We start from the raw sequence: 25,155 nt of genomic DNA on the forward strand, positions 1-25,155 counted from the left end.
CTGCCGTTCCCTCTGCTTGTGTGCTCTCTTTCTCTCACACAAATAAATAAATCCCATCATTCACTAAAACTTTCAGAATGAACCTCAGAGAGACCTCAAAACAATGCCCCCTCTCCTCTCCATCCCTTCCGCCACTGGAGTCCTACCACATCTTGCCAACACCAGCACAGCAACCTCCTAATTCTTTCCTTACCCCTAGGGCAACTCTACAGATCTGACCATGGTACTCAAAAGCTTCCAGCTGCTCCTAGTGCAGGCACATGTGATCCTTCCATATCTATCCTGCTTCACTATCCAGCTTCCTCTCTCTTCCACTTCTGGCCTTAAAATATATCCAGAAGAAACTCCCCGTAGTTTTCCACATGCAGTGAACGATATCCTGCTTTGATACCTTTATCAGCTTTGTCCTCTTTGTCTCCCCACACTCTCATTCCCCAGGCTACTCCCCATTCTTCAGGAGTCGGCTGGACCCTCTCTCCATGTAGACTTACCTATTGGTGGCCCAAAGCTGGGTTAGGCTCTTACCCTGGGTACACCTGGGTACCTCCTGCAAATCCACTCTGTTCTAATGGTACTTAGCTCTCCCTACCTGGATTCTTGAGCTCCCTGAGAGCAAGATGTCTTTTTCATCTTATCTCTATATCCCATAATGCCTGACCTATTATAGATGGGTAAAGGATTCTGGATGGGTAAAGGAATGACTAGAAGAATAAAAAGTGAAACATGTGCCAATTTAAAATGTAGCACCTTTACTCAACAAAATTAACACGTGAATTAATCTTGAACATGGGTTTCTAGCTATGAAGGATTTTAGTCAAATTCACTGAACATCCACTATACATTCTAGGGCAAGCTAAGTACTTCACTAGGGAACACTGCACCATCTCTACCTTTTTTGAGTAAAAAATGAAGTCCTTCCAATTATAAAAGTTTACGGACATATTTGTGGATAGAAGCATTCCCATCACAAAGACCTTTAATCAAGGCTCCTGAAACCCAGCAAAAACTGGTGACTTTATTTATGCACTCTAAAGTTCTAAAAAGTAAATAGGTTAGGACAGCAAACTCTAAGATCCATTTCAATGCAAAAATCCTATCATTCTAATTTCCAATACTGTTCAGCATAAAAATATCTGAGAAAAATATAAAAGTATAATGCAGTATCTTTTACTGTGCTGAAATTCTAAAAAGTGAATGGCAAATTTACAGCTACATGTAATACATAAATTTTACTCCATTACTCTTCAGATTCATTTGTAATCTAATCATTATTGTCTCTTTGTTTGTCATTAGTCCTGGGTCACAAAGAAGCTACTGACACACAGGTATTTTCATTCCAGAAAGCTGACCCAGATGTCCCTGCCAGCCATTCTCTAAGATGGTCATGGTACATAATTCCCCAATCCTACCACTAACCTGAGGCAAACACTGTAGCCGCATTCCCCGCCAGTTTTGGTCTAGTCTGAGTAACTTCTGGAAAAGGTCTGCTAGACCTTAAAGAGAGAAAAAAAGAAAAAGCATGCCCTCCCTCTCCTTCCTTGAGATGCTGGGTCCACTCGATAGGCATCTTGTCATTCACAAGGGGAAGCAACCTTGGGATAACATTTTCACTGTGAACAGCAGGGCAGAGAGAGAAGGAAGCAGATCCCTGATGAAATTCTCGAGCTGCAGATCTGACCAAGCCTGGTGTCCAGCCTATTTCCCAGTTATGAGAGAATACATTTCCTTACTATTTAAACCAATTTAAGTGAAGTTTCTGTCATGTGTAGACTAAAGCATCCTAATTTAGGCTCTTTATGCCCAACACCCTATTTGAATTTCTTCACAGCAGTCAGTTATATCAGAAATGATCTTTTCTTTGCATCTACTCTCTAACCTTTCCTCCCCTGCTAAGAAGAATCATGAGAACAGGGACTTATCTATCTTGTTCATCTCTAAAGTCCTCACACCTAGATCTAGCACATAAAAAATGCTCAATAAATATTTTTTGATAAGTGAAAGCATGAATCTTAGACAATTATAACCAAACACCTTTTTAAAAATCTCACTTCTTAATTATGCAAATGATAATCTACCTTTTCCTATTCTAACTTACTGAATCATGTTCAATATGACAAAAGAAATCATCAAAAAACACAAAACAAAGAATAAAAATAGAAATTCATTATTTCCCACTTGATGTCAGATATTTTAGCCTATGGCACTAAATAAGCCTCAAATGTATCTGTGTAAGAGAAATAGCATTTTAAATGCCACATTTGTAACAAGTAACCTAGCAGCACAAGAACTCTTATCTGATACATGCTTTCTCAAGTAACAGTTAAACCACCTGGACTTGCTCTAAATAGGCCCATACTTCACAGAGTAAAAACTTGTGAGTATATCACAGAATTACTTTTCACCTCCCTTCTCTACCCATATACTTGGAAGTACAATGAGTAACAGAATTCTTTTTTAGGTGCTATAATTTGAATGAAAAATTCCCCTACAATTTATGGGAAATTAAAAACAAGAGCCAATAAAGAACATGTGCATATTCCCCATTTCCTGACAGGCAGTCACAGGAAAACAAGAGTAGGTAATGCCCTGTGCCATTGCAAACACTTCTGATTATCCACAAAGCAGGAAAAAAATAAATATATATAACATATGATGCAATGGAAGCATGTAAAGGTCTACTGGTTGGTTGGTTTCACTATTTTTTTAAAAAATAAAGTAAACAGGGCCTCAGGCCAAAGAAAGAAAGAAAGAAAGAAAGAAAAATGAAAAAGAAATAATGGACTCATATTCTAGCAAAACATAAATAAATGTATGTACATATTATAAACCACCTAGACCAAATCTCCTTATCTTTCTTACCTAATCTCTGACAAAGGATGTACAACATAATTGAGGTATTTTATATGTGTCAGAAATTAATACAGTATCCCTATTTTGCACTTATCCTGGTACACTGCCATCTGAAATTTGACTACATATAGACGATAAAACCTCAGAAGCAGATTGGACTGCAAGAAGTACCCACCTACTAGTTAACTGAGTAACTAAGAATATTTATGGAATCAGAATATCTTCAGGGCCTCTCATTCCCATCATTAGGCAAAGCCCACATATTCATAAATTGGATATCAGCTAAAACATGAGGAATTGAGACTCATTAGACAAAAAAAAAAAAAAAGAGGAAAAGTAAAATATAGTTTAGATCATAAAGTAAACAGAAAAGGAGAACAAAGATATAATAAGATGCTCCACCCCTATCCAGCATTCATGTTTCTGGATATGCAAAGTTGAGGGAGACTGGAGACTCTAAGTGCTATCTTTTGAAGAGAAAGGAAATTAACCTTGATCTTGCAGTTTTAAGTTCATAATATATTTTTTGTAACTCTGTAAAAAATAAAACATTCATCAAAAAGTAGTCTAGTTGGGGAAACTGGCAGCTCAGGTCATGATCCCAGGGTCCTGGGATGGAGCTCCTCATCGGGCTCTCTACTCAGTGGAGAGCCTACTTCTCTCTCTCCTCCCCACCTGTGCTCTCTGTGGCTATCTCTATCTCTCCTTCTCAAATAAATAAATAAAATCTTTAAGAAAAATAATCAAGTCTAAGGCTTCCTCAATCTTCTACTCTTCCTCAATCTTCTACTCTAAACTTAGAGCATAAGAAAAATAATGGATCATGTGGGATGCTTATTTTTAAATTTTCTGAGGAACTTCCATACTGCTTTCCATAGTGGCTGTACCAACTTATATTCCCATCAGTAGTCCAAAAAAGCTCTGTTTTCTCTATATCTTTAATACTTGTTCTTTTTTTGTCTTTTTGATTCTAGTAACTCTGACAGATATCATTTGCATTTCCTTGATGATTAATTAACATTTCAAGTGTCTACTGCCCATCACTGGTCTTCTTTGGAAAAATGCCTATTTAGGTCCCCTGTCCATTGTGTAATTGAATTATTCAGGGTTTTGTGGTATTAAGTTGTATAAGTTCTTTATATATTTTGGATTTACCAAAAAAAAAAATTAATTTGAAAAAATATATACAACCCCTATGTTTACTGCAGCATTATTTACAATAGCCAAGATATGAAAGCAAACCAAATGGCCATCAATAGATGAATGGAAAAAGGATTTGGTACATATCTACTATGAATAGATACTACTCAGCTGTAAAAAAGTACGAGATCTTAGCATTTGAGCCACCATGGATAGACCTAGAAGGTATCATGCTAATGAAATAAGTTAGAGAAAAATATATACCACATGATTTTATTTATATACAGAACCAAAAACACAGAACAAACAAACAAGCAGAAACAGATACAGAGAACAAATTTGTGGTTACCAGAGAAGATAGGGTGGTAGGATGTGCAAAATGAGGGAAGGGGAGCTAGGGAGTGAATAAGTTATGGGGCTAAAAGGTACAGCACAGGGAATATATCAATGATATTGTAACACTATTGTGTGGTGGCAGATGGCGGCTAGTTTTGTGGTGAGCACAGCATAACATATAGAGACGCTGAACCACTATGTTGTAACCCTGAAACTAATGGGTCATTGTGTGTCTGCTATTCTTCAATTAAAATAATAATAACCATAATTACAGCCAAAATTAATTGTGTATTTTCTATGTGCCAAGTAAACAGCTTAGAAATTCACATACATGATCGCATTTAATTTTTACAAAAATCCTAGGAAATGGGTAATATGATCATCCCCCTTCTTCAGATGGGGAAACTGAAGCATAAACTGATGACATGAGCTTCCCACAGTTTCCAACAAGGAAGTAGCAATAGAAATGTCAACTGTTGGGGATAAAAATATATGTTTATAAAAAATTAAAAATTAAAAATTAAAAAAAAAAAAAAGAAATGTCAACTGAGAGAATGCTATTTTCAGGGGACAACACTATATATTAGGGAATTCCTAAACTAGGCCAACACATTCCAACTAGAACCCTCCTCTCATAAGCCTAGAGACTCTGTTGAGAAAGCTGTCCAGGAGAAATAAATAAGATGTGAACCACGACACTGAAATGAACCCTAGGACATAAAAATTTTACTAGTCTCACTTCATCAGTATTGACTTTTCAAATCAGCCTCAGCTAAAGGCACCCTTCCAACTTGGCTCACAGCCCCTCTGCTATCCTTCCTACATTCTTGATTATTTAACTGTTCAGGAACAGTAAGGTTGCAACAGGCTGAATACTGAGGGGCTCCAGACTCTCCTCTACTCCTAAAACACTAAGCCCATCCTTTTCACATGGCCTTCCACACTCATCTTCATGTGTGTGAACCCTTTAAACCTATCAGGTTTTAGGAAATGTCAGATCCCCTTCTCTCAGTGCTGCCCATCACAGCCCTTACCACCAGCATCACTGCCTAGGCACCCAGATCTTCCATACACTACTGCATATTTAAAGTGTGCATATCATTACCAGGGCAGTAGGAAGCACACTTACACTGCTCTGTATTTCTTAAAATATCTAAGCAAAATGTTAAGCACAAGAAATACTTCATGACTTCTAAAGTATAGTATATGTGCTGCCGAAGCGAGCACATGACTTCTAAAGTATAAATGGTTTTATATTTGTGCTTTTTTGTGTAATATGTTTGTCTTTATAAGTATTCTGTTTGCCCTACCAATACTCATAAGATTATAAGCTCACTGTTAGAACACGTAACTTCATATCTTTGTACAGTAACACATTTAATTGTTTTTATTGTTTGTTTTTTTTTTTAAAGAATGAGGTTAAGGGGGCACCTGGGTGGCTCAGTCAGTTACATGTCTGACTTCGGCTCAGGTTATGATCTCAGGGTCCTGGGATTGAGCCCACATCAGGCTCACACTCAGCAGGGAATCTGCTTCTTCCTCCCTCTCCCTCTGCTCATGTGCTCATAGGCTTGCTCTCTCAAATACATAAAATTTAAAAAAAAAAAAAAAAAAAAAAAAAAAAAAAAAAAAGAATGAGGTTAAGGACTTCAACTGTGCAGGCATAAATTACTTTTTTCCAGAAGTACTGAAATCATTCTTTGTATTTTTGCAGTTACCTAAGTGTTCACTCTATTTTTTTATGTATCGAAGTCAAAGGACATTTAATAAACATCTCTTTATTCATGATATAGAATAAGTGAAGCATATGTGAAAATCACTTGAAAAAAATGGAAAGAGTAAAAACAAACAGTAAAAAGTAAACAGTAAAAAAGTAAAAACTTTGCTTCTGCCGAAGTAACAAAGTGCCAAAAGTTGTTATAAATAGCAGGAAAGTAAACTGAGTCAATATGTGTAAACATAAATATAAAAGGGGAAAACTGAGCATAAAATTCTGAGTATGTGAATGCAATGTACACATAAACACAACATGATTACAAAAACAAAAAACAATGAGGAAGAGGAATTTGAAACAAAGCAAGAGCATTTACTTCCACTGCAATACTGAATTTCCTAACAGTGAAATATTAATAAGAAAAGAAAATATTGAGAGAAAAGCCCAGATCTGGATACATTTTAAAAACACCCATAACAAGACATTTCATACCTGTAAACATGGCATGAAAGTAAGGACTACAGGCAGCCAGCACCACTCTATGAGCAGAGATTTCCATGTCTTCAGCCACAATTGTGACATCACACAGCAAATTTTGACTGTTTACAAAGTAGAGAGAGAAAAAAAATTTTAATGATACCAATAATAAATGTATTGAACATCCTATGCAAATATGTTACAGTAAAAGCCCACTCTTCTGAAGTTGAGGCTAACTTTTAAAAGTGCCATCCTCTGGGGCACCCAGGTAGCACATCGGTTAAGCAGCTCACTCTTGATTTCAGCTCAGGTCCTGATCTCAGGATCCTGGGATTGATACCCCATCTTTGGGCTCTGCGCTCAGCACAGAGCGTGCTTCAGATTCTCTCTCCCTCTACCCATCCCGCCTATCCATGCACTCTCTACCTCTCTAAAATAAATAAGTATTTTTAAAAAATAAATAAATAAAACTGCCATCCTCTAAAAGAGCATTCCTAAACATGAAGCGCACAGGAAACAGTCATGACACATGCCTGGCAGGCGCTGGGCCCTCACTTAGAATCTTGCCTTTGTTTAACAGAAAAATCTTTCCCAATTTGATTACTGATTTCTCAACCTAAAGTAAATTACTGGCAGCAAACCATCAATGGACTGTAAAAGGGAAGGTAGTTTGAATTGAGAACAACATCAGCGGAAGTGGCAGACAGCAGTCTGACATTAAGATGATGACAAAATAAAACATATGTAGAAAACCAAATTGGGTCAAAGTACACACACAAAAAAGATACTTAAAATGATGCTGATCATGAAGCAAAGGTAAACTTAAATTCAATTACACCTGCTATTTAAAAGGCTTGTAAGACATCTGAAGCTTAACTTAATCAGAACATTTTACCAGAGCAAACCATCTCATTCCTCAAGGCTAAAAAAACATTACCATATACAAAATTAAAAGGCATTTTGTTACCTTAAAACAAACCATTATTCAGCAAACATAATTATCCCTCCAATTCTGAATTATCCATTTTAAGTCATTCAAAACCACGTGATGAACACTTTTTACATTCTACACAAGCTGCTAGATGAGCCTTTCCAGCTAAGTGAGAATGTCACAGAATTATTTTTTTGGCAAAAAGTGGTGCTGACGCTTCTTCCAGAACAAGAAAGAGGCTCCAAGTCTAAAACCAACCTTACCAGTAGTCATGTCATAACTGAAACAGGTGTAGTGAGCCCAAAAGTAGTCCTTTCCATACCTCAAACACCCAAGCACTGAGTTTATGTGTACAGCACACGTAGGTCACACTTGGCCCCCCTCCTCCAATATTCTATTTTCTACAAGGGTGGCCTGTCTGCTTCTGTAATTTTCTAGGAGCTGACAAGCAACATTTTCAATGAGCTTCACCAAGTCGAAGTTTTCCATTTTTCCGCACTGCTTATAAATTTGTTTCTGTGGCGCTCACACTAAAAGTTTTTGGTGTGAGATCCTACTGGCATCTATTTTCCCTCCAATCCAAGAGCAACTAAGAAAAAGGAGTCCCATAGCAGTGGTGATAAGTGTGTTGCAGGCCTCCCTACGGATGAGTCTGCTATGCCCTTTAGACTGAATTATGGCTCATGGGTGTCACTGTAATGGCTCACAATGCTCTATGAGACATCAGGCAGGTCCCGCATTAGAATCATCAAAGGTGGCCTAAGGTTACCCATTTGTGAGTCCTCCACTGTGGAAAACTGACAAAGTCTACTGTCTGCTTGGAGGATATAAAACCAATCTGCAAGTCTATGAATTTCATGGGTTCATGAGTAACCATGGGAAAAGCCAGTGGTGTTTTTAGAAGAATGCTAGGTAACAGCTTTACCTACATTTATTATCTCCTTTAGACCCCACCATAGTCCTTATGAGGTAGGTATTATTAGGATTTTTTACCCCCAAAATGTATAGCTGGGAAAGTCAAGGTTAAAGATGAACAACCAGCCATTAAGTCCCCACTATTGGCAATGCCAGGATCCAAATCCATGGAGTCTGGCTCCAAAGCCTTTTAACCACTACACAAAACCACCTAAAGCTGTGCTATTTCAAGACTTGATAAAACCTGAATAAAACAGGGAATAAAAAGTATAAATCAGGGACACCTGGATGGCTCAGTCAGCTAAGCATCTGCCTTCAGCTTAGGTCATGATCTTGCAGTCCTGGGATCGAGTCCCACATTGGGCTCCTTGCTCAGTGGTGAGCCTGTCTCTCCCTCTGCCTGACACTCCCCCTGCTTATGCTCTCTCCATCTCTGAAAAAGAAATAAAATCTTTTTTAAAAAAGTATAAATCAAATAGCACGATTTATTAGTTGACATACTATATTCTAGAAACATTTTTTAAAGTTCTATATATAATTTATAAAAGGCCTAATTTTAGTGGGTTTTTTATCACTACCTCTACAAGAATATTTAGAAAAATCAAATTCAACAAATCACTGCAAGATCATCTCTGCCCTTAAGTTGCCTAGCAGAAAGGACTGATGATGCCAAAATTATAGGATCAAGTGGAAAACATCATTGTAAAGGTGCTGTGGGAATATCTAAATCAGAGGAGTGGTCAGAAGAGTCTTCCTTCAGCTACTGACCTGAAGCTGAGTTCTAAAAACAAGTACGCATCAGCAGGATGGAAATGGAACAAGAGAACTCCCTAACAGAGAGATAAGCGTGTGCTGTACAGACCTGAAGCAGCACAGAACCATGGGGACCCCCAGAAGAAGAAAAGCAGAGAGAGAGAAGAGCGAGCAAAGAGCAGGAGAGGGAGGAGTTGAGGTCAGCAGAGTTGCACACAGCCTCTCAAGAATGCAGCCATCCAGGTGTTTCTATAATGACCAGGGCATCTGGACACAACTCAAGTACATCTTTACACCTATTTTCCTTCTGTCAGTAATAGTCCTTCTTAGTGCTCTAATTTCAAGATGGAACTTAAGTGGAATTACACTTGAACACCCCCAAATCACATAATTAATTACATTTAGCTTCAATTACAATCACTCATTGATTGAAGCATCTAGCATAACACCTGCTGGTTGTCACGTAATTAGCCTGGCCTTCCCAGCTTATTAGCTGATGTTAGTTAACTAATAAAGTAAACACACTGTCAAATTAGCATGTAGCCGCACCCTAGGCTGGGTCACACAGAATCTACGGGTCACATTCCAAAACAATAACATATTTAGTTCTAGTGTTTCATTTTTTTATCTTTTTGTTTCCAGCAATACCATATTTTAAAACAGCACTCAAAGAGAAGAGAGAGCTGACCAAACTTCTTTCAGCCAAACTTCTTTCAGGCATACTTTGTGTGCCTAAAAGAGTCTGGCTCTTACCTCTTTCCAAATGTGCATGTTCATAAGAAGCAGAATAACTTCTGGGAAAGGAGTGAGCTACAAATGAAAAGTCTGGCAATTAAAAAAAAGAGCAACTTCTTTACCAGCACATACCCAAAGTCTACATGGTAAGTTTCTGAGTTTATATTACTATTACCTGAAATCTAATGAGGGAATGAACAGCAGAAGGGAAAGTCTTCCTGAATAACAAGACAAATAAAGTTGCTATTTAGCAAAATTCACATGTGTTCATTCATTTGTCAAATATTTAGAGTGGCTACTATGCACCCAGCACTATGCTCATTTACTGGACATATTGCCGAAGCAAGCACACACTACACTCATTTACAACAGCAAGATCACGTCCATGAATAACAAGGAGTTGACAGTCGACTGGGAAGAAACACACAAGCTAGCAGGTAATTACAAAAATGAACTTATAACTTTTAAGGTGTGGCAGGCGTGGGGTGTTTGGGAACACACAGGAGAGGCCAACCCCAACCTTAACAGGCTTTGCAAAAGCTTCTAAGCTCAAATGTAGAGAAAAGCAAACATTATACAGGCCTTAGGTAAAACTCAAATTGCCCAGAAAAATGAAAGGCACTCCATCTCCTAAATGAAATATCATGCAAACTGGTCTTTCTCAGGAAAAATACTGTTTTGAAAATTAATGAAACATGCCCGAACATACCAAGACATCCTCTAGTTTACTGATACAAAGTGACTGATTCCTAAGACTGGAAAAAACCTATCACTGCTGTATATATATTTTCTCAAAGTAAAATACGCCATCCAGCTCTGAGAGGTCAAAAATAATGAGTAGTCACATGAAATAAGAATTTACTTTCTACTGGGGTGCCTCGGTGGCTCAGTGGGTTAAAGCCTCTGCCTTCAGCTCAGGTCATGATCTCAGGGTCCTGGGATGGAGCCCTGCATGGGGCTCTCTGCTCAGTGGGGAGCCTGCTCCCCCTCCCCGGCCCCGCCCCACCTGCCTCTCTGCCTACTTGTGATCTCTGTCAAATAAATAAATAAAATCTTTTTAAAAAAAAGTATTTACTTTCTACTGGAAGTGGGGGTCATGAGGCAATCACATGGCATCTGTCCATCTGCCTCCCTCGGATGCCAGGGAAAACCTGGAGGCACTCCTGCCACATGGAGTAGAATCAGAGGAACAGCCGAAGCAGCAGGCTGGAGAGGTGACCTGCCAGCCAGAGTCCATGGGCAAACCACAAACTAGAGCCCAAGAAGGTGCCCACAGTCATCTCTGAAAGAGCATCAGGTGTTAGAATAAAGAAATAACAGCAAGACATAAAAAGAAATGAGGCAAGGGGTCAGAAATCAAGGCAAGAAGGAAAGAAACCAAGGAAATTAAAAACTGGCCAGGAACCAGAGGGTGAGGCAGATGTGGAGTTGCTGTTCGGGACATGGCTGCATCATGGAATACGGTCCTCCACACGAAGGGAGGTGGGGTTGGGAGATGAGCTGGTTTAAACATGAAAGGCTTCATGACTGCTGACTTAGTCATATTTAACCAAACCTCCTGTACCTGACAATTTTATTCAACAGACAAGGGAGATACAATGCAGCTATAATGTCAATAATCTCGAAGAGCAACAGAACTCCCTGACAAGTGTCACCACTGTCTTCTTTCTTTTTCTTAAAACCATGGTGGTTTGATTTTGATAGGAATTTAAATTTCTGTGGCAGTTAAGTACAGAGAAAAATCTAAATGCTGGGTTTAATAAGATTCACCACCATAGTAAAAGTCCTAAAAACAGCACAACCCCCTCAACAGATTTGCACCTGCTGGGATTTTCAAATAGAAAACAGGAAGTGGTGACAGTCAACTTGGAAAGTTAGGGAAAACTACTAGTCAGTGACTTAGAAACTGCCTAAAACTACTTAAGGGTCCCAGAATAGAGAATATTATTCTTTTCAAATAGAATCGAGACAGCAGAGCCACAGGAAGAAGGAGGAAAGCATGTCACCGAACACCTCAGAAAAGGGAAGGTAACATCTCCAGAGCTGACGACCTGCAAGAACACTTGGTCACAGTTGAGAGGAGAAGATGGAAAAAGTAATTAAAAATAAAGTGAAAGAAGGTATTAGGGACAGAGGAAAGCTGGTAGGGAAAGGGAGAACAGAGAAAAGAGAAATGCGGAAGATGAGGGATTTCAGGGGGAAAAGTAATACAGAGAGCAGTTTCTGAACATGTGATGAAAAGCTTATGTGATAGAATACGTAAGATGTATACAAAGAGACTTCCTCATTAAAAGGTTTTATTTTTAATTGGTAAAATAAATCATGAGATACTCTTAGCTATAATAATTAAAAGAAAAAAGCCAGAGTAAGAGCTTCTGATTTTCGGATTTAAGAGGGCCTAGTGAAAGTGAGCTTTGAAACAGAACACTATCTCATGTGTGGTAGGTATTCAACAACACAGAGAAAGGGAAAAGAAACAAGTTGGGTCAGTAAACTACTTCACTGCTAGCTATTATTCGTACACTTTGAAATGTTCAATGATTCCATCCATCCTCAAGAACCACCACCTAAGGGGAGCCTGAGTGGCTCAGTCAATTAAGCGGCTACTTTCGGCTCAGGTCATGATCCCAGGGTCCTGGGACAGAGCTCCAGGTGGAGCTCCCAGCTCAGTGGAGAGCCTGCTTCTCCCTCTGCCTGCTCTGCCTACTTGCACGCTCTCACTCTCTCTTTAATAAATAAATAAAATATTTTTTAAAAATGCACAAAAAAATAAACAACACTGAAAAAGAGATCAATCATGTGCTTAAGAAACACTGTCAAAGGGATACCTAGGTGGCTCAGTGGTTTAAGCCTCTGCCTTCGGCTCAGGTCATGGTCTCAGGGTCCTGGGATGGAGTCCCACATTGGGCTCTCTGCTCAGCAGGGAGCCTGCTTGCCCCTGCCTCTCTGCCTACTTGTGATCTCTCTCTGTCAAATAAATAAATAAAATCTTTAAAAAAACAAAGAAAAAAAAGAAACACTGTAGAAGATTACCAGTTAAATTGAGCCTAGAAGCATCAAACCATTATCTTAAATTTTCTAAATAAACAAGTCTATGATTTGGGGGCTCTTCCCAACTGCCCTATATTTCAAGGGATGTTTTATATTCTACTCTAGTACAACATGAAAATAAAAGAACTCACAATCTTTTACCATCGGAAGAAATAGGTATTAGAGCAATAAAAAATTTCACATATGTAATTTCCTAAAATCTCTTTTAAAAACAGTAGTATAAAACAGTAGTATAGAAGAGAAAAACAGACTCACTTAAGTCTGTTCTTTAATTCACTTGCCAAATAAGCAACAGAATATAAATAACTAAAGAGCCACAATTCAAATTTTTCATAGCTGCACAACAGGTAACTTAATCCTACTAGTGATCTGGACCCACAATGTCTAAAAGTCCAGGAGGAAAAATACAGTAAGGGCTCCTTTAAGAGAGAGCTTCAGGGTTTCTGGTTTAAATTATCTTTGGAAATGTAAAAACTGATGTTATAACTGAACCAGTAAATATCTATGACTTACATGTGATGTATAGGGGAGCATCTGAATGGCTTCATATGATTTATCCTTACTAAGAACTTTCAACTCCTAACTTAAGGATCAAAATTATCTTCCTTCTAAACAAGGAACAGGCTGCCCCCCAACTAATAGTATCTGAAATTTTTAAAGCTCAAATACAGTCTAATCCCATAACCTACAAAACTGAAGTTTTTCTGTTTAAAATTTATTGTGAAGGCAAGATGCTGCCTCTTGACATTTCCCTTTTTTGGTCATCTCAAAAAGCCCACACAGCATAATGTTCTCAATAAAACATGTCTGAGATTTAGTCTGCTTGTCTCCGCCACAGACCCAATACAGTGTGTTGCACATAATAAGCACTCTGTAAAGACCTATTGATTTGATTCTGAAAATGTTAGTGTTCGGAAAAGGTCCTACCTCCGCCAATTCATGCTAGGGAAATTTAAAGAGCTGACTTTCCTGCCAAAGATGTGTTGCTAAAGACCCGTCCTTTCACCACACTGCCAGGTTGTTCCTCCAACATGATTAATCTTAAAATGCTGCTCCCCTTGACAAAAGCCTTCCCTGATTCCCACTGCCCACAGGATTAAGTCCAGATTCATCATTTGATTTAAGCCTGCACAATTCTGTCCTTCTCCCACTTCCTAGTCTCGTCTGCAGAGACTCCCCAGCATGAACTCTTGATTCACTTTATCCCACAAGTTCTGTTTATCCACTCCCTTACTCGTGCAATTATCCAGGCGAGGATGCCTTTCCTCTCCTGTCCTTTGTATGAATGCTACTATGCACCAACAGGCCCAGCAGAAACCACTTCTGTGGGTCGTTGTAGATTTCTCCTGTGAAAAATCCTCTCTGGCCCACGGTCTTTTCCACCACCTCCTCCTCTTCTCTGGACATCTCCAGCAGCAATCCAGAATTTCACAGGGAATGAGCCAAGTCTGATACTGTTTCTGGCTCCTACATAGCCTTTTGGGCAGGCAAGCTGATTTCAAGGGAGAACAAGCTGCCTACAAATACTTGTTGAATATACCGTTTAGGAGTGACTGCAGAGTTTTTAAACCAAGCAGTTTTAAGTTATTCAAGCTCATATTGGGCTAGGACATAGAGCTGCATCTGGGACTCCTGTCTAAAAAAGAAAACAAAACCAAAAATCAATCACTTCCATCAGCCAAAGGTTCATAAAACACATTCCCTACTGTACCACTGTTACTCTACCACGTAGAGGGTGAGGGCCCAAGAGCAGAGTGGTTAACAACAAGGAAGATATTCCTTCCCAGAAGTCAGGAAACCACTCTCAGCTACCCCTTCCTGGCAGCAGGAAACTGATGCAATGGCAGGAAATAAGACTTCAGCTGTTTATGGAGTAGGCCTCTTTAGAGATTTCTTTCTTTTTTTTTTTTACTCAGTGGGCTGTAAGAGGTAAGAGAGAAGTGAATGACATTAAAAACAAACCAAAAAAGGGATTCTAATGAACCCCAAAGAGAGTTTATTTTTTAAAACACTACCTGCTAGTGACTTTATTAAAACAATCACAGGGTCATAGAGCTGGCAGCCAACACCCTCCGGCTTTTCAAAGGTCACTCTTTGTCCTGAAAATCATCAACTTCCAGCCTGGTGACACATTAGCTCCTGAAACGGTGTGACACAAAGAACAAGGTACTATTTCTGAACCACACAGTTCACACCCAAAATGGGATAAATAGGTACGGGAAGGCTAGTATTAAGTAACCCCATGACCAAGTGCAGGTAAGCAGGAAAAAAGCTCACAGGCTCAGAGAACATCAGAGCAACAACAAACCTTACATTCCATCCTGTCCACTCCCCTCATTTCACAGCTCAGCCTCAAAGAAGTAAAACTACTGGCCCAAGGTCAAAGGGTTCATCCCCAAACCTGGATCATCTACCTCAGGACAAGGTGTGACCTGCCCTAAGTTCAGTGAGTCATGCCTGGGTCAACAGAGACCTACTCACATCCATGGAAGGCCACAGCTCCCACACCCCACAGGCAGGGGAGGAAATGTGAACAGGCCTAGAAAAAGTCTTTCTAGACTTTTCTTTTTTTTTTTTTTTAATTTTTTATTTTTTATAAACATATATTTTTATCCCCAGGGGTACAGGTCTGTGAATCACCAGGTTTACACACTTCACAGCACTCACCAAAGCACATACCCTCCCCAATGTCCATAATCCCACCCCCTTCTCCCAAACCCCCTCCCCCCAGCAACCCTCAGTTTGTTTTGTGAGATTAAGAGTCACTTATGGTTTGTCTCCCTCCCAATCCCATCTTGTTTCATTTATTCTTCTCCTACCCACTTAAGTCCCCATGTTGCTTTTCAAAGAAAAAGAAGAGCCACTAAAATCTCAGTTTTAAAATGACCAGACTGTTGTTTCTTACTTTTCTTGCAGTTCTATTTAGTAGCCAGTACAGTCTACCTTTAACGACTGTTACAATGGAATTAAAAAACTAAAACAGCACAGTCAGACCTGCTACGTATTCACCCAAAGACTAAAATGAAAACACTTATTAAAAATGCGGTCATTACACTATGTGTTAACTAGACTTTAAACAAAATTTGTTAAATGTGTCAACTAGAGTTTAAACAAAAATTTGGGAAAAAATAATTATTAGTAAAAAGAAAAATAAAAAATAGAAACCCCTACGTGGCATAGTCAGTTAAGCATCAGACTCTTGGTTTCAGCTCAGGTAGTGGTCTCAAGGTCCTAGGACTGGCCTGTGTGGGTCTCTGCACTTAGCTGAGAGTCTGCTTGACCCTGCTTGACAGAGGGAGTCTCCCCCTCTGCTGCTTCCCTCCTCCCCCACTTGCACACATGCACGCACACTCTCTCAAATAAATGAATAAAATCTTTAAAAGTAAATAAATAAAAATAAAAATGCTGTCAGAGCAGGACGAGGAAGCAAGTAATAGTCAATTTACACTTCTCTCTCTCCAATCCACTTTCTACCTGGAAGCAAGTATGTTCTTTTCAAAATGAAAATCTGATCATATCTCCACCCAGTTTAAAACTCTCCAATGGCTTCCTCCCATGATGACTCCTGATAAAGACAAAAATGTATACGGCCCTAAGAATGCTGGGCCTCACCTGCCCACTCAGGCTTCTCTCTCTAGCCGTGACCCCCTGGCCATCAACACCCCAGCTGCCCCTCAGTTCGTCCAATGAGGCCAGCTCCCTCCCACCACGAGATGTGGGCACTGCCATTCCCTGTGCCTGGAACCCTCCTCTGATCTCTCCCACACCCCCATCCTGGCTTCATTTCTTTACCCCATTTGGCTTTAAATCTCAACATAATTACTTCTATCTTTCCCCGGAAGACTTTTCTGACCACTGTAATCCATGTTCAGAGCACCAGGCAGCCCTCCTTTGTAGCACTTACTACCATTAAAATTTACAGTAAACTATGTGTGTAATTCTCTGATTAATGCCTGCTTCCAGCACTCAACCATAAGCTACATGTCTGTTTTTGCTCACCATTGTATCTCTGGCACCAAAAAGATAAATATTTACTAAATCTTTAAGTAAAGAAGAAACAAATGATGGACCTAAAGCGTGGGCTTTTAGGAAGACATAGCAGAAACAGATTGAAGGAAAGTATAAGTCATTCCCTTCTTCATTGCCCAAGCTTTTAAATATACTGACTTTCACAAAGAGAACGATGGGATTAAAAAAAGAAAAATATATGTCTTCTGCAAACAGCTAAGAAAACCGAGACTGTTACAACACATATTCGTCTTTTAATTAAAAAAAAAAATTACCCGTGGTTCAATCAATTTTGGGAAGGGGGGACAGAGAAAGATGGAGAGACTCTTAAGCAGGTTCTACACCCACCATGGAACAGAGCTCCATTCCACAGCCCTGAAATCGTGACATGAGCCAAAATCAGGAGTCATACATTTAACTGACTGAACCACCCCAGACATCTCTCCACCAACTTTTAAAGCCACTCCTTTCATATCAGTGACTCTAACCAAACCTGAGAATTACCTTAGCAAGGGACATGTCACCAACCTCAACATTCCTACCACTATGACCTCCACCACCACGAGAGTCACATTTTTCTCTGATAGTTTTCTTTTTTTTTTTTTTAAGATTTTATTGATTTATCTGTGAGAGAGAGAGTGCGGAGAGGGAGAGTAAGAGGGAGACGCAGACTCCCAGCTGAACAGAGAGCCCAATGTGGACCTCGATCCTACGACCCTGAGATCATGATCTGAGCTGAGAGCAGAAGCTTAACGACTGAGTCACCTAGGTATCCCTCTCTGACAGTCTTCTTTCCATATTCTCTGTGGTAACTTAAAAACCCTAGACCAGCGCTGTCCAGCAGAAATTAGATAGATATACAGACAGAAATAGATATATAGATACAGATAGAGAGATAAATATGGATATGGTATAAAATATATGTGCAATGTCAAAATCTTGTACTGATCACACAAAAAAGGAAACAAAATAATTTCAGTAATATCTATTTAACCCAAGATATCCCGTATGTTATCATTTCAAAACATAATCGATATTCCTAAAACTTATTAATAAAACATTTTATATTCTATTTTGTATTAAATCTTGGAAGTCTATTATATATTTCCACTTACAGAACATCTCAATTCAGACTAGCCACATGGATAGAGCAGAGCAGTCTTTTACTATCTATGCTTCTGATAAAAAACCTGCAGAAAAAGCTTTTAATGTTCTCTGTATCACACAAAGCAACAATGAGGCATGAAGAGTATATTCACTATAAACAAGTAAAAAATTAAGGGAAGAAATCCATGGTTACATGTATACTAATGGAACAATACCTTCTTAATTCGTTCATGACTTTAAAAGCTTTCTTCATATGCCAAGGATTCACTGTCACTGGGCAGTGTTTTTCAGTATTATCATCTTTTGAATCGAGAGGCTTCTGATGACCCTGCTTTGTGCATCTGTACATAAGAGAAAAAAACAACAAAAAAAGATCTTATTACAGATAATTTAGTTCAGGCTTATCACGCTACAAGAAATACAATGAATCTTCCAAACTCGTTTAGAAGAAGTCTCATAATATATCCCAATGTAAGATTAAGACACAATTCAGAACATTTTCTGATGTTCACTATGATTTTAACCAAAAAAGTGGGTATTCTCTACCATGTCAAAACTCTGTCAAAGACTAGCATAGAAAATTCAGTAAAAGTGATTTAGCAGACAACTGGAAATAAAAATGCTGAGAAATGATCCTCTGTGTTGGAAATTAACCTGCTTTTAACAATCTGTTGTAGTCATATATTATTTACAAACATATTACAAGACAGGAACAGGATCATATTTCACACAAACTTCAGGAACTCAGAATCTGATCTGAATTTTGCTCTCCACCTGCCAGCTTATTTACCCCACATATTTCAGACCTACTCTTCTAACAAGAGATTAATCATGTTAGCTAGAGTTTACTGAGTATTCACTATACAGCAGCCACAGTGCTAAGTCATTTTTTTTAAAGATTTATTTATTTGACAGAGAGATCACAAGTAGGCAGAGAGGCAGGCAGAGAGAGGGGAAAGCAGGCTCCCTGCTGAGCAGTGAGCCTGATGTGGGGCTCAATCCCAGGACCCTGAGATCATGACCTGAGCTGAAGGCAGAGGCTTAACCCACTGAGCCACCCACGTGCCCCAGTGCTAAGTCATTTACCTGAATTATTTGCTTAATCTTCAAAACAACTCTGTGAACTCATTACGATTATTATCCCCATTTAACAGATAAAAAGATGAAGGCAAAAAAAACAATTTGGGTAACTAAATAGTAGAGCTGGGTGAGACTGAAGCCAGTTTGATTCTTCAAGCTCATTCTTTCTATTAATGTTCAATACAATGTCCTACATTAAACAATGATACTTAACTTCATATTTAAACACAATTTTTAAGAGCATGGGCTAAATCAGTATTGCTATATAAATTATTCTTTTGAAACTTGGGGGACAAAAAAATTAACAAATAAAATCAAGGTACCATAGTGGGGAGGTGAATTAACTGCTAATGGACAAAAGGGAACTTTTTGAGGAAATGGCTGCACAACTCCAGAAATATACTAAAAATCACTGAATTGTACAATTATAATAGTTGAATTTTATGGCATGTAAATTATATGTCAATAAAGCAATTAACTTAAAAAATCAGGATACCAAATTAAACCTAAAGAAATCACACTTGTATATATATCACACAAAGAACAGGCAAACATCATCATTTATTGCTGCATTTCTCTTTATACCTCTTCCGTTCCTGACCCATTTTGAAAGAATCATTCATTTTTAAAACATTATCTCTCATGAATTCATTAGGCACATATTATTTGAGTGCCAACTATGTACCAAGTGCTGTTCTAGACACTTGGGATACATGTGAACAATGAGCAAAAAGACTCCTATCCTCACAGAGCTTGGACTCTAGGAGGGAAGAGGGGAGAGGGGGAAGAGACAATATACAGAACAAGCCAATGAAGTAAGAAGTACATCAGAAAGTAAGAGCAATGGATTGGAAAAAAACAGGCAACATAAAGAGAAGCAAGAGTATGGAGTGATATAACTTGCACTAGTCAACAGGGTCATCAGATCATCAATAGCCCAACTGAGAACTGAGATTTGAACCAGGATCAGGAGGTGAGACAATGTCCGGAAGGAATGAAGAGCTAGAGCAAAGACCTGTATGAAGTTGGCGTGTTCCAGGACCATAAGACCACGGTTGGGGCTGGGGGACAGTGGGGCGTGCAGGTCATGAAGGGCTGTAGGATGCTGGAAGGACTTTGGCTTTTACCCTGAGTACAACAGGGAGGCATTGCAGAAGAGTGACACAATCCAACATGCGTTATCAAAGGATCACTTTGGCTGCTGACTGAAAATAGTCAAGGTGGGCAAAGATGAAAAAGGGTTAACTGTTTAGGAGAATAATGCAGCAGGGGGTGACAGGGGCTCAGGGCATGGCAGCAGCAGTGGAAGTAGGAGCAGTGATAAGAAGTGACTGGGTTGGGGCGCGTGGGTGGCTCAGTGGGTTGAGCCTCTGCCTTCGGCTCGGGTCGTGATCTCAGGGTCCTTGGATAGAGCCCCACATCAGGCTCTCTGCTCAGCAGGGAGCCTGCTTCCCTCCCTCTCTCTGCCTGCCTCTCTGCCTACTTGTGATCTCTGTCAAATAAATAAATAAAATCTTAAAAAAAAAAAGTGACTGGGTTCTGGGTATATTTTAAAGGTGGTGCCAACAAGATCTGTTGACAGAGTGGTACTCTCAATATTACTACTTTCTAGTTTTTTATTTTCTCTACCTCTAAGTTTCCTTTCTTATTTTTCTAGATCTTAAGTGGACAGAATTGGTTGAATCATCATCTTTGACTTACAACACACTGTCATCTTTAGCCCATGAGTAGCCTTTGTATTTTATTTATTTGCTTACTTTTTAATATAACGAGCACCCATGAATGTACCATCCAACTATTTTCTGTTTGATCCACAGTTTAAGAATGACTTCTACACTTCTAAGGATTGTTTTTGTTGTTTTTTAATCTTTCTATTTTTGCTATATCTAGCAGTTTCCTTATCTGTAAGATAGACTTAATAACAGACTCATTTCTTAGGGTTATTGTGAGAATCAAATGGATTCATCTTTGTAAAATGCTTACAACAGGGTCTGGCACATAGTGGGTGCTATTTAAATGTTACTGTTTTTATTATTAGGCTAGATCAAAATTGTTAATTACATATATAAATATATATATACATATATATATGTATATATATATATTAGATCTCTCATAGTCTTGTTCTTTTTATGTGTTTGTCAGAAACTAGTAAAAGTATGGTAAAATCTCCCGGTTTAAAAAAAAAAAAAATCTGTTGACAGAATGCATGTGGCACATCAAAGAAAATCAGAATGCCTCTTATTTTTTGGTTTGAGCAACTGGAAGGATAGAGTCTCCACTAACTGAGATGGGAGGCTGCAGGTGCAACCAGTCTGCAGTAGGAAGATCAAGAGCTTCGTCTTCATACATGTTGCTTTTAAGATAATCAGACATCCAAGTAGATATCAAATTGACATATTAGAGTCTAGAGCTAGAAAAACTTTAGCAGTAAAGAAATGTGGGGAACATTGATTCCACAGAAGGCACATGAAGCAATGAAACCCAGGCACTCAAACATTAATGTAACCTCCATCATCAACCATAGATGCTATCCTTGTCCATTCCTCTGCACCCCAAGAATCAACATAAGTTGAAGCATCTGATTCTTCCAGGGTCTGCAAACTAGAAGTAGATATAAGTCCTTTTTCTCCATCCCTTGAGAGTTTTTTAAAGGGACCTTACAAATAAATTAGTACAAGACACTGCCTGCAGTGGGTGAGCCCACAGCTGGAATGGGAGAACAGCATAGTGCACTCTACGCCCTGTGGCCTGTGTGTGTGTGTGTGTGTGTGTGTAGACAGATGATTTATACTTGGCCTGAGAAAAAGAACTAGTAAGTCTAGGAGCCAAAGATGAAAGAACATTCAGATCTGGCAGAGGGGACTGGGAAATACTTTATAGTAAAAGACATACTCCATAATGCTATTTCTCACCATCCTTTCATAAAGAAAATTGTAGGACAAAAAAATTATGTAAGATATATGCAACCTATGCAAACTTTCTGACCATGTAACACTGGATGTCCACATGTATAACAAGTTAAGATTTACACCTGCTTCTAGTTTAAGAACTTAAAAGAGTTTACAACGTAGGGGAAATAAAATATTGAAGATTGGCAAAACTATCATAGAAGGCTTTTCAATGCTCAGAATGGAAGCAAAAGCAACTCAGCCCTAGAAGGAATATCATTATATAAGAGTCAAAAGTGTTTATATTTGCTAGGGAAATTATGAATTAAAACTTCGTGCAGTAGAGAATTAACTTTAAGACAGCTACCATACAATAATCAATATTTTTATTGGTGCAGTCTATTTTCAGTCTATTTTCTGTTTTTCCTGATGTACTCCAAAAACTCTACAAAGAAAAGAAAGGCTTAACACTGAATTTTTTTTAAGTGTTCTCTGTACTAAGAGCTACTTAGAAATACAGCACCCTGCTGCACAGGGACACTTTTTTTTTTTTTTAAAGATTTTATTTATTTATTTGACAGAGAGAGATCACAAGTAGGCAGAGAGGCAGGCAGAGAGAGAGGAGGAAGCAGGCTCCCTGCTGAGCAGAGAGCCTGATGCGGGGCTCGATCCCAGGACCCTGAGATCACGACCCGAGCCGAAGGCAGCGGCTTAACCCACTGAGCCACCCAGGTGCCCCTGCACAGGGACACATTTTCAACATTAAAGTCCTTTCCATAATCTTTCACTTCCTATGTGGTTTTGTGTTAGATGGTCTCTTATTCAAAAGCAGAGCTGAGTAAAAAAAAAAAAAAAAAGACACATCATGCCTAAAACTACAAGTATGGAAAATGAACATATACTAGGAAGCAGGTAAGTGGGAGGTGAAGGTTTACCCTTTAGGTTATACCAGTCAAGTGTAGTTATACCTTCTCCCTGCTTCCCTTCTAAAGCAGGGAGCTAGCCTTTTCCAGAGAAGTTTCTCATTCTAAGAATTGGCTTCTCAGACTAGGTAACTAGGTAACTCTAACTCTGCCCCCAAACACACTACTGACAATGAATGAGTTCTCCAAGAAGGAGAAAATAAAGACTCTAATAGGGCTATCTCCCTGAAAGAGTCAAGACCCATAATCAAGCAGAGGTTGGTTCTGAGGCCATCTTAGAAATGAGGTATAGTTTCTTTAGATATATAGTATTTGATCTGGAATAGTGATTCCCAGTGGCAGGGGACAAGACCAAAATGACCCAAGCAATTTTTTCAAACATGAAAAATTTTCACATGAAGATTCAGGCAGGCCCTTTTTATAGGACTAGATATATCAGAATGACAGCTTCTCCAAGAGTAGGGGTGAAAAGCAGCTATGTATAATTTAAAATTGAAAGAAAAAAAAAAAAGGTGATGTAATATGTCCCACCACCCACTTACCTCCCACCCTGGGACAATCATCTCAGATTGAGAACAAACACTTTAGAAAATATGGGTTGTTCATGTTTTTAGGGTTTTCTGGTGGAAACAATGCTACAATTCATGTGAATGATGCAGCTGCAAAATTTAACAGGGAACCAGACATTTTCACATTCAGGACACAAATACTTAGCCCCTGGATGGCCACCATCTCATTCTCCCCTCTGCCTGTTCACCTCAAAAGCTGCAAGACTCCCTTGCTTGCAATGAGTCACCCACCATTACTCACAAACTTCTGCCAAGTTCACGTCAGCAGCTGTTGTTTTCAGAGTCACCATCCACCATTGCTCTGAAGTTTTCTCCATTACCTTATTACATCTCTCCTATTTCCTCTGCTGCTTTCCTAGCTAAACTTGCATTCAGAATCTAATTATCATACTAACGTTGCTCCCATTCACAAAACCAAGATATCAGAAGTAGAGATTCAATGATAACCAATATTTTAACTAGTATTTGTTATGTCACTCTACAGTTTACCAATGAAATACTCTCACATCCTTCATCTTACCCAAATAACCACCACAGTATTTAGAGGTTGTAAAAATAGAGGGCTTTCTCCACTGGAAACATGTTTTGGTTTGTGGCAGAGTTGTGGTTTCAATTTTTGCAATTAACTAAAGACAAAGAGACATTCTCTGCAAATTCTCTTCAAGTGTTTGGAATTTAAACTTTTATTAGGTACAGAGCCAGCAGACTAAGTATAATCTACAAATATATGGTCATATTACCAAAAAAATATAGCTTAAAAAGACGTTAACATCTGCCCTCCTGACATGTAGGAATTTGGATTATACCTTCAGTATGAAGACCTTTAAGAACTGAATAGGAAGCATCTGTGAGACAAATACAAAAAGCAAAGAAAAAATCATGCCATCTAGTCAGAGAACACCTTACAAAAACATCATAATGCCATTGAAATCTTGCCATTTACAAAGATATGGACAAACCTAGAGTATTATGCTAAGAGAAAAAGGTCAAAGACAAATACCACATGATTTCACTTACATGTGGAATCTAAACAAACAACAACAAAAGAGACACAGATTCATAAATATAGAAAACAATCTAGTGGTTGCTAGAGAGGAGAAGGTTTGGGGGCTAGGTGAAACAGGTGAAGGGGACTAAGAGGTACAAACTTCCAGTTATAAGATAAGTCACGACGGGGGCGCCTGGGTGGTTCAGTGGGTTAAGCCGCTGCCTTCGGCTCGGGTCATGATCTCAGGGTCCTGGGATCGAGCCCCGCGTCGGGCTCTCTGCTCAGCAGGGAGCCTGCTTCCCTCTCTCTCTCTGCCTGCCCCTCTGCCTATTTGTGATCTCTGTCTGTCAAATAAATAAATAAAATCTTTAAAAAAAAAAATAAAGATAAGTCACGAGGATGAGAGGTGCAGCACAGGGAATATAGTCAACAATATTTTAATAACTTTGCATGGTGACAGAACAAAAGGTAATGCCACTGGTTATATATATATATATATTTTTCCCCCCCAAAAGTTATGTTTCAGCTTTCTCTGAGCTGGAAAAGCTGGAAAGACCCAATTTTACTAAAATGGATTAACAATGAAAGCAGAGCACTGAACCTACTGGAGGACAGAGGGAGAAATCACATATGTCCCCTCTTTTCCTCCTAGGATTTAGTTGTGTAGCTTTATGTTAAGTGTGTGGA

The 25,155-nt window shown here is 38.9% G+C and overlaps 1 protein-coding gene across 2 annotated transcripts in view; it reads right to left on the reverse strand.

Annotated features, from left to right (window-relative positions):
* Positions 1–25,155, reverse strand: part of KLHL2 (kelch like family member 2) — a 110,319-nt gene that overhangs the window by 78,121 nt on the left and 7,043 nt on the right. The window contains exons 2-3 of one of the 2 annotated variants that reach the window (XM_032332603.1): positions 18,233–18,358; positions 6,533–6,639 (exon numbers count right to left, since the gene is read on the reverse strand). In XM_032332603.1, the coding sequence (XP_032188494.1) occupies positions 6,533–6,639; positions 18,233–18,358 (233 nt within the window). Of the gene's footprint in view, positions 1–6,532; positions 6,640–18,232; positions 18,359–25,155 lie in introns of those variants that run through there. The other variant, XM_032332604.1, reaches the window with a different exon arrangement.

The sequence above is a fragment of the Mustela erminea genome, chromosome 2 (genome assembly GCF_009829155.1).
Source record: "Mustela erminea isolate mMusErm1 chromosome 2, mMusErm1.Pri, whole genome shotgun sequence".
Classification (NCBI taxonomy): Eukaryota; Metazoa; Chordata; class Mammalia; order Carnivora; family Mustelidae; genus Mustela; species Mustela erminea.